This window comes from Oryctolagus cuniculus, chromosome 19, assembly GCF_051225735.1.
Source record: "Oryctolagus cuniculus isolate XC-2025 breed Fujian yellow rabbit chromosome 19, ASM5122573v1, whole genome shotgun sequence".
In the NCBI taxonomy this organism is placed as follows: Eukaryota; Metazoa; Chordata; class Mammalia; order Lagomorpha; family Leporidae; genus Oryctolagus; species Oryctolagus cuniculus.
Window position 1 is genome coordinate 70,724,574 of NC_142885.1, and position 9,691 is coordinate 70,734,264.

General features: G+C 66.0%; 1 protein-coding gene across 2 annotated transcripts; it reads left to right on the forward strand.

Annotated features, from left to right (window-relative positions):
• Positions 1 to 264: 264 nt before the first annotated feature.
• HS3ST6 (heparan sulfate-glucosamine 3-sulfotransferase 6) lies at positions 265 to 8,628 on the forward strand. Of its 2 annotated transcripts, none has more exons than XM_051830259.3 (2): positions 265 to 786; positions 4,729 to 8,628. In XM_051830259.3, exons 1-2 carry the CDS (start codon positions 404 to 406, stop codon positions 5,342 to 5,344), a joined length of 999 nt encoding a protein of 332 aa, XP_051686219.3. In that variant the 5' UTR covers positions 265 to 403; the 3' UTR covers positions 5,345 to 8,628. The 2 variants fall into 2 exon arrangements, with proteins under 2 accessions (XP_051686219.3, XP_051686218.3); XM_051830258.3 differs by having other exon boundaries at positions 266 to 816; positions 4,729 to 8,627.
• Positions 8,629 to 9,691: the final 1,063 nt, after the last annotated feature.

Sequence of the window (9,691 nt, forward strand, 5' to 3'; positions counted from 1 at the left end):
TGGGCTCCGCCCGCGCACCTGCAGTGCTGGTTCCGGAGGGGTCGCACCGGCAGGTGCGGTGAGGGCGGTCGTGGGGCCCATGCGCAGCCCTGTCACTGCCCCACATCGCCCCCGCACGGGGCTGAAGACCCCCGAACCCAGCGCGCCCGAACCAGGGTCTCCCGGCAGCTGTAGGCAGATTCGAATGGTACCCGCGGCTTCCCGCGTGTCCCAGGCGGGGCCGCAACCCGGGAAGGGGCGGAACGTCTAGGTCCCGCCCACGTCCCCGCCCCGCGCCCCAGTCCGAACGTTCGGACCCCGGGAGCGGAGTAGGAGCCGGGCGCTGGCGACCTGAGCACCGCGCGGGCCGGGATGCGCGCCCGCCTGCGGTCCCCGCTCCCGGCCCTGCGCGCCGTGCGACCCCATGGCAGGTAGCGGCGGCCTAGGCGACGGGGCCGGCGTCGGCCAGGGCGCGGGGGCCGGGCCCGGGCCAGCGCTGCGGGCACCTCGCGGGCCGCTGGTGCTCTGCGCGCTGTTACTCGGCGCCTACTGCCTCTGCGCCCTCCCGGGCCGCTGTCCTCCGGCCGCCCGCGCTTCCGCACCGGCTCCCGCGCCCTCCGAGACGCCCCTCGCCACCCGCCGCCCCGGCGCGCTCGGCTTGCCTAGCGCCAGAGGCCCGGGACGCCGGCGCTTCCCACAGGCGCTCATCGTGGGCGTGAAGAAGGGCGGCACGCGCGCCCTGCTGGAGTTCCTGCGGCTGCACCCCGACGTCCGCGCCCTGGGCTCCGAGCCCCACTTCTTCGACAGGTGCTACGAGCGCGGCCTCGCCTGGTACCGGTGAGCGCCCGCACAGCCCGGCCCGTCCGCCCTGTCTGCCCTGCGCACGGCTGCGGGTGCCGGCCGGGGAGGGCGTGGTGCGCGCGGGGTCTCTCTGGGCACCCAGCTTGCGAGGGCCCCAGGCTTGACCTCTGGGCGGGGCCCTGGGAGGCGGGTGATACCTGGAGCGGGGCTTCCTTTGGGAAGCTTTGGCAAAGCGCGCTAGGTTAGGATGTGCGGAATGGCTCCGCCGGAAGTGGTTCAATCCGCGGCAGGTTGGTGGGAGCCTTGACGCTGGTCCCCGAGTCCTGCCCGCCGGACCACCAGCCTGTTACCTTGGGATGGTCCTGGGCTTCCCTGCAGCTGCTCCAAAGTGCCCTCCTTCCCTCCCCAAGACCTCCCCCCACCCCCAGCTCCTGGGAGTCTGGGAGGTCTCAGTGGACCGGAAGGGCTGCCCGTAGGTGAGTGCCCAGAAGTGGGGCTGGCTCCTGCGCCTCTCCCCCGTGGGCTGGGCGAATGGTGGGCTGTGGGAGTTCTGGGCTGGCTGAAGCAGCCTGTCCTGGTGGCTGGCCCTGAGGCTCTGCCCTCTGCCCCTCCAGCTGAGCCCATGCCAGGGACGGTGTCCTGTCCCTTCCTGCAGGGCAGTGAGGGCCGCGACCCTCCCACCCCAAGCTGGCTGCAACCCTAAGCTAGAGCTGGGCCCCTGGTGAGCTAATGGGGCATGGGGGACCCAGACTCAGACCGCAGGGACCCCAGTTTCTCTGGGCCAGATTCACCCCCTACTCCCACTTGTTAGATTTGGAGGGCAGGGAGGGGCAAGGGACTGGGGGTCTAGGTCCTGAGACCCCAGGAGTTGGTGCTGTGAAGTGAGGGGCCAAGTCCACCCTTGCGTCTCCCAGCTCGGGGCCCAGGGAGACCACTGGCCATTCTGCTCAGAGAGGGGAGGGTGAGCAGAGACGAGAAGGGGCCGGGCCCCCAGCTTTGGCGAGGAGTCGGGGGCAGATCTGCACTGGCCTGAGGAGCTGCAGGGAGGCTGGGACCTGCTTCGCCCTCAGAGGGTTCCCAGAGGGTCCAGGGTGTGCAGGCATGCCCAGGCCTACCCTGGACATGAGCAGAGTCCAGCTGCCAGGCATCTGTGTGTGGCCACTTGCCCGATATGTACAAACGTTCCTTGGCCTGTGGTGCCCGATCGTCCCATCAACCAATCGCAGCTGTGCCCGGGCCTCTGAAAATGCGCACGCTGCCTCAGCCCCCCCCCCCCCCCCAGGCAGCGCCGTGTGTCCTCACCACTGGGCTGAGCCTCCTGGCCTGCAGGGCCCTGCGCCGGGCTGGACGCTGGGGGACGGAGGCAGAGGAGCAGCAGCCGGTGCCCTCTGTGGAGTGTTCCCAGGACGCTGTTCTACTGGGCCGCACTGACTTCCTCTGGGCAGAGGCCAGGGTTGACCTCGGCCAAGCCTGTGCCCTCCCCTGGCCTCTGTCGGTGCACTGGTCAGGCTTTGGAGGCCCTGGGCCTGGAGACTGCGGCTCCTGAGGACCCTCAGACTTCAGCGTTGGTTCACCCATTCATTGAGCGCCTTCTGGGTTTTTGTTTGTTTTGAGATCTATTTATTTCAAAGGCAGAGCGAGGGAGAGACGGAGAGAGTGAGATCTGCCATTTGCTGGCCCACTCCCCAGCTGGCTGGCTGCAGTGGCCAGGACTGGGAACTCCCTCCGGTGGCAGGGACTGGAGCGGTTGGGCTCCTTCCCCAGGTGCAGGGTAGCCGGATGGGGGCGGAGTGGCCGGGAGTCTGACTGACGTGGGAGCTGAGCCGCAGCACTGTTTGCCAGGGTCTCAACCCCGGGGTCTCAGGCCGGGAGGGGCCCATTTGGGGGTGGGGGTGATACTTTAACCATGATATTTTGGAAGGGTACCAGGAGGTGAGGAGGGGTGCAGGAGAGGGACCCCCTTTATTTCCTGGAAGCAAGAGCAGCAGATGTGGAGAACAGGGTCTGCCCATGCAGGGGGAGGGGCCCAGGCTCCTGCGGCTGGGGTGGTGACTCCCGGCTCCCGGCACTCTGAAACCAGCAGAACCACACCCAGCTCTGCTGGGTGGGGCCCAGGCCAGGTGTGGGGTGCAAGGGACAAAGAGACAGAACAGGGGAGTGGCCGGGGGCCAGATGGGAGTCAGGAGGGGCTACAGTGTAGGGGTGAGCGTCCTGTCCCCCTCATCTCCCTGCGTGTCTGCAGCTCCCCCCAGCGCCAGTCCCCACTGCCTGTACCAGGGCTGGGACAGGCGGGGAGGAACCACCCAGGAGCTCGCTCTCGGAGCAGCCTGTGGCAGCCGTGGGCCCAGGGTCCCGCCCCCTCCTCCCCTGCAAGGTGCCCTCTGCTCCTCTGCCTTCCCCAGAGAGAAGGCGCTGGGTCTCCTAGCAGGAGCGCAGGGGCTGGGGGTGCTCAGAACCGGGGTCCAGTGTGGGAAAGGAAGGCTACCTCCTTCCCTGTGAGGGCAGAGGGGACGGCTGGTGCCCCTGACCAGACCTGGGGTCCCACTCCCAACACCCATGCCAGCCTCTGTGGGTCCCAGCACTGAGGTCCAGTCAGGGGCTCCCCTAATCGTGCCTGCCTGTCTGGGGAGGGGCCCTGGGCTGGCCCTGTGGGTCTGTGAATTCAGCCCCCACCCCACCCCACGGTGCTGTCCCCAGGTGGGTTCCCAGGGCATGGAGGGCAGGGGGTGTGGAGGAGAAGCCAAACAGAACCCCTTCCCGGTGGGCTGGGAGGGGCAGAAATGCCCACCCTCAGGAGACCCTGGTGCCTCTGACGGGGCCTCAGGGTGCCTGCCTGTCCCTCTGTCACCAGGAAGGAGGAAGCAGATCTGTCCCTGTCGGCTTTGTGGACCAGCTCTGCACAGGGCTTTGTTCATGTGCTGGGGAGACGCACACACCACCCACCCAGGGAGCCTGGCACCCCAGCCTCCCTCCCATCCCGCTGCCAGGGCCCCGAGCTGAGTGCCCAGCACCGGGCATCTGGGCCAGGCTGCCCCGAGTTTCCTCGGGGGTCTGAGCGGGGAGAGGAGACAGAGGCCCTGCCTGCCAGGGGCTGGAGTCTGGGGGCCACTCTGGCCAGCGGAATCCAGGAATTTGCCCCGGGAGTCACCTCCTGAGTGCAGGCAGGACCGGGCAGGGCTGGGCATGGCTGGGCACAGACATCCGTCCCCACCTGGCACAGTCCCCATGGTCCCTGCCTCCGCTGACCCAGTTCCCAGACCTCCCTGGAGCTGTTTGCTCAGCTGCCCCGCCCCGCCCTGCCCCACCCAGCCTCACCCAGCATCACCGGGCGGGAGGTGCTGCCTCGGAGCGCAATGGGGTGCCTGGGCCTGCCCTGCTGGGAGCTCAGGTCGTGGGCATGCAGCTGCGGTCAGTCCAGTCCCCCTGGTCCCTGGCATGGGGGTCAGTGCTCCTCTCCTGTGTCAGGACAGGGCCTCAGGCTGGGCACAGCAGTGTCGATAACTTGTGTTGAGTGGGCCAGGTCGATGGGAATCAGCAGGGATGCAGCTTGGGCTGGGAGAGGGAGGGGAGGGAGGCTGACCCTTTGCTGGGCACTTGTCGATAGCTGGGCGCCCTCGGCTGCAGAGTGACGGGGGGACCATGAGTGTTTCTGGCTCAGAGGCCATGGGGCTGGCCTTGGGGTGAGAGAGCGAGGACGGGGCTGGGTGCTGGGTAGCTCCCCAGGGGGTGGGTCTGGTGGGTGGGGGACAGAGACCGTGGAGACGCCAATGGCTGTGAGGGGCGCCTCGCCTGGCCCCTGAGACCATCACTCTGCTCTCCCTAGAGCAGCCCCGAGCCAGGGCCGCCTGGTGGTCGGCTCCCCTGCAGGCCCCCACAGGCTGGGCCCCTTGCACCCTGCCTGAGTGGGGGAGGGGTCTCTGAGGCCGCCCCTCCCGGGTCGTCCTCCAGGAGCCTGATGCCGCGTACCCTGGACGGGCAGGTCACCATGGAGAAGACCCCCAGCTACTTCGTGACTCGCGAGGCCCCCCGCCGCATCCTCGGCATGTCACCGGACACCAAGCTGATTGTGGTGGTGAGGAACCCTGTGACCCGGGCCATCTCTGACTACGCCCAGATGCTGTCCAAGACCCCAGGCCTGCCCAGCTTCCGCGCCCTGGTCTTCCGCCACGGCCTGGGCCCCGTGGACACGGCCTGGAGCGCCGTGCGCATCGGCCTCTACGCCCAGCACCTGGACAACTGGCTGCGTTACTTCCCGCTGTCCCGCTTCCTGTTTGTCAGCGGCGAGCGCCTGGTCAGCGACCCGGCCGGGGAGGTGGGCCGCGTGCAGGACTTCCTGGGCCTCCGGCGGGTCGTCACGGACAAGCACTTCTACTTCAACGCCACCAAGGGCTTCCCCTGTCTCCAGACAGCCCAGGGGAACAGCCGCCCGCGCTGCCTGGGCAGATCCAAGGGCCGGCCCCACCCCCGGGTGCCGGAGGCCGTAGTCCGGCGGCTGCAGGACTTCTACCGGCCCTTCAATCGCAGGTTCTACCAGATGACCGGCCACGACTTCGGCTGGGACTGAACGGAGCCCGGCCAGCCCTGCCCCTGGCGCCTGGCACTTCTGTGGGCACCTGCCGGGTGCAGAGAGGCACCGTGCATATGAAATAAAGCTGGGACCCAGTCCCTCGGCTTGGCCTTGAGGGCAGAAGGTGTGGCCGCCCTGACTGGGGCACATCTCCTCCCAGACCCATCCCTCCTGCACCCTCAGGGGCTGCCCACAGCTGAGCCCTCCTCTCCGCCCTGGGAGGCCCCGGGCTGCCCTGTGCTGTGGGGCAGGACTACCGCTGGGTCTGTTCATCTCGGGGCCCAGTGCACACTCCTTCCTGCAAGCCCCATGGGCGACTGGGGCGGATGTGGGGTGCATGCAAGCAGATCTAGTGCAGCCTGGCCTGCCCAGCCAGCCCCGCCCACACCAAGTTCTGCAGCATTCAGCCTGCACCGCCCCCTGCTCCAGGGCTGGAAGGCCTGCCCAGCTGCAGCCCAGCTGCCTGTTGGTAACCCAGGCCGGGCAACTGGCTCCAGTGCCCCCACCCCTCCCGGGGGAATGTGAGGCCCGGCCTCGGTGCCCCTCCTCCCCCGCCTCGGTAATGACTCTCACCTGCTCCTGGCCTCGTACTGTCTGCCGGGTGCCCACCAGCTGCCCCGACAAGGCCCTCAGAGCCTGTGTGGGCCCAGGCCTGGGACGCCAGGGCTGCCCAGGGCCTAACGTGGTCTCCGTGGTCCAGGCTGCTCCTGGGCTCTCTCGGCCTGGCCTTGGCCCTGATGTGACCTTTGTCCCTCTGAGCCCCTTGGAGCCACTCTCCATCCTGGGATCCAGGAACAGACAGCGAGGGAGCCCTTGGGGCTGCTTTTCTGAGCCCACCGGGTGGCCGCCAGTCTCCTCTGGATGCCCTGGGCACGGGGCTGGAGGCGGGGCCCAGGGCTCAGAGAGCAGACCCTGGAAGCGACAGCGGAGGGGGCGCCCTGGTGTCTCCGGCTCTCCGGCGGTGGAAGCTTGGCCCGAGCGGCCGTGCGTGGTGCAGGCCGTCCAGCCGAGGGCAGAGGCGGTGGGTCCTGCAGCTGCTGTGGGGGTGGGGCTCCCGGAAGAGCCATGGCCTTCCATTTAACCCCAGATTGCTTCCCCGGCAGAGCCATGGCCTTCCATTTAACCCCAGATTGCTTCCCCGGCTGCCCGTGGGTTTCCCATGGCGGGATGTTCCAGATGGGAGAGACGTGCTGATTCAATTACCCTCTTCCTGTCTGCGCCTGGGACCCCTTTCCTGCCACTCCTACCCCAGTCAGGCTGGGAGGGGTCTGCAGGGGGGTGCTGCTTCCCAGGGAGGGGCTGGCGCTGGACCCGCCCCCCTCCTTGGGGCCACCCCCCTTCCCGTGCTGCCAGCGGCTGTCCTGCCCCTGCAAACCTGGAGGATTGAAGACCGACTCCCGGCAGCCCGTGGACACAGAAGCGGCAGGTGCAGCCTGGTCCATCCCTACAGCACAGACGACCCGGCGGGGAAGCCATGATGTCTGACACCTGCTGCCGTGCTGATGAGCCCCGAAAACAGGGCGCTAAGGGAGGCCCGGCCTTGCACCCCAGAACCAGCGAGTGTGTAGAGACGGAAGCAAGCGGCGGTCGCCCGGGGCTGGGGCTGGGGGTCCCGGGGAGGACTGCTCAGTGGCTACAGGCGCTCCTTTTGGGGACAAGGGAATGTTCTGGCATTGCAGAAGTGGGGTTTGCACAACATTGTGAGTGCGCTAAACGCTACAGGAACGTCCACCCTAAAATGGGTGACTTTGTGTGAATTCCAACATGGTTTTATTTCTTATTTTTACAGATTTATGTTATTCATTTGAAAGGCGGAGTTACAGGGCGGGAGAGAGAGAGAAATCTTCCATCGATGTTTCACTCCCCAGACGGCCACAATGACCAGGGCAGGGCCAGACTGAAGCCAGGAGCCAGGAGCTTCTTCCCGGTCTCCCACATGGGTGCAGGACCCAGGGGCTTGGGCCATCCTCCTCTGCTTTCCCAGCCACATTAGCAGGGAGCTCTATCGGAAGCGGAGTGGCCGGGACCCAAGCCAGTGCCCACATGGGACGGTGCGGTCCGTCGTGGGAGGCCTCCGTTGGGTCTCGGGTGGCGTGAAGGCTCCTTCGAGGAAGGCAGGTGACTGTCACACGGTGCGGGGGCATCCAGGGAGCCTCTCCTGCGAGGGGTGAGGGGCAGCTCCACCCACAGTCCAGCTGTGCAGGTGGGGGCTGGGAGCAGGATCCGTTCCCGGCCTGAGGGTCTCCGAGTGTGGCTCCTTCGGTTCCTGCCCCAGCCGCGCCTCCTCACCTGCTCCATCAGCCCCCCGGCTCAACCTCCGAGGGCAGTGTCCGCAGGTCCCCAGCTCTCACTCCCACTTCTCCAGCGGCCCTGGGCCCCCCGGAGGCCCAGCCCCGCCTGCCGGCTCTGCCCCAGTTCCCTGGCCTGCACTCAGCTGGGCGGATGCACCTTGCTTGCCTCTCCTCTCTGGGGCCACTGTCCCCAGCTGTCTGATGTCACAGCCAGTGCTTGGAAGCCACTGGGTTTTGCACGTTCTGTCTCCTTCAGGCGAAGAGGGTGTCTAGTTCTCGTTACTCCCTCTTTGCCCAAAGCACAGATTTTTTTTTTTTTTTTAAGATTTATTTGTGTATTTGAAAGTCAGAGTTAGACATCCTTCATCTGCTATTTCACTCCTCAAATGGCTGCAACAGCTAGTGCTGGGCCAGGCCGAAGCCAGGAGCTTCACTGGGTCTCCTGCCTGGTGCAGGGACCAGTTACTTGGGCCATCTTGCTCCGCCTTCCCAGGCACATTAGCAGGAGCTGGATTGGAAATGGAGCAGCTGGGACGTGAACCAGCGCCCATATTCGATGGCTGCTATGCACAGTGCCATCCCCCACCGCGCAGACTTTTATGTTAGAGAGAAATATGTGATTGTGTTGTGCTTTTAAATTGTAATGTTGGGGTCGGCACTGTGGCATAGCAGGTAAAGCCACTGTCTGCAGTGCCAGCATCCCACATGGGCTTGAGACCCAGCTGCTCCACTTCCTATCCAGCTCTCTGCTGTGGCCTGGGAAAGCAGGAGAAGATGGCCTGGGTCCTTGGGCTCCTGCACCCGTGTGGGAGACCTGGAGGAAGCTCCTGGCTCCTGGCTCCTGGCTTCGAATTGGCTCAGCTCCGGCCGTTGCGGCCATCTGGGGAGTAAACCAGCAGATGGGAGACCTCTCTCTCTCTCTCTCGATCTCTCTCTCTCTCTGTATGCCTTTGCCTCTGCCTCTCTGTAACTCTGCCTTTCAGATAAATAAATAAATCTTTAAAAATTGCAATGTTAATTTTTAATCTGAGAGACAGAGACAGCTGCCCATCCGCTGGTTCCCTCCCACAAGCCTGCCGTGGCCAGGGCTGAGCTGATGCTGAGTCTGGGAGCAGGGAACGCCATTCAGGTCTCCCACACGGGTGGCAGGAACTCAAGTGCCCAAAGTTACCTGCTGCCCCCAGAGTGAATTAGTGGGAAGCTGAAGTTAGAAGCCAAAGGCAGGTGTGAACCCAGCACTCTGTGAGCAGCACCGTCTCGGGCTGGGCCTTTGGTCCAGTAACTAAGCCCCAGGTGCGATGCCCGCAGCCCATGTCGGAGGGCCTGGGTCTGAGCCCTAGCTACACCCCCCACGTGGTGGCTCAAGCAGTTAGGCCAGCAGCAAGGGGAGCGCTGAGGCCAGAGCCAGGCCTCCCAGGGAGGTGAGCAGGGCAGGGAGGTGGCGTGCGACAGGGGCAACCCTGGCTATCGGCCCTGGCCCGGGGTGACTGCTGTGCGCATTAGGTGAGATGGCTTGGAGGAGGGTGCTGGGTGGCGGGGTGGGGGGTGGGGTCTCTAAGTAGCAGGTACCAGGCAGACAGACCCAGAGCCTCGGAAAACGCGCCTGGATGCCAGTGGGGCTGTTCTCTTCAGACGCCAGCCCGCGCCTCACCCCGGGGCACTCATCACGGACACACACCATGCTCAGGCTGGTTCCGGGAACCAGGCTGCCGGGTCGCTGGCCGGGCATGTCCTGGGCACCCCAGCTCTGAGACCCCCCACCCTGGCAGAGGCCGTGAGTCCAGAAATGGCTGGAAGGATGAGATGGGGGCAAGCTGGCCTGAGGCCAGGTACTGGGGTCCTTGGACAGGTGCCAAGGTGGGCTGTGGGCAGGGCCTGGGGCCAGCAGCGAGACTGGATGGACAGCAGCCCACTGGGGCCAGAGGTGTCTAGGGGCGTCCTGTCCCCGAGCGTGGGGCCTCCCTCTTGAGAAACGAGGCGGCTCTAACCGCCCTCAGCAACAGGTCCTCCTCTGGGTTCCGGGTGGAATTCCTTTCATACTGCTTAATCCAAG

What these genes read in the sequence shown, in the direction of transcription:
- HS3ST6 (XM_051830258.3), top strand. Translation starts at nt 404, where the DNA reads ATGGCAGGTAGCGGCGGCCTAGGCGACGGGGCCGGCGTCGGCCAGGGC. An exon ending in CGCGGCCTCGCCTGGTACCG is followed by an intron (nt 817 to 4,728) that starts GTGAGCGCCCGC and finishes GTCGTCCTCCAG; the next exon opens with GAGCCTGATGCCGCGTACCC.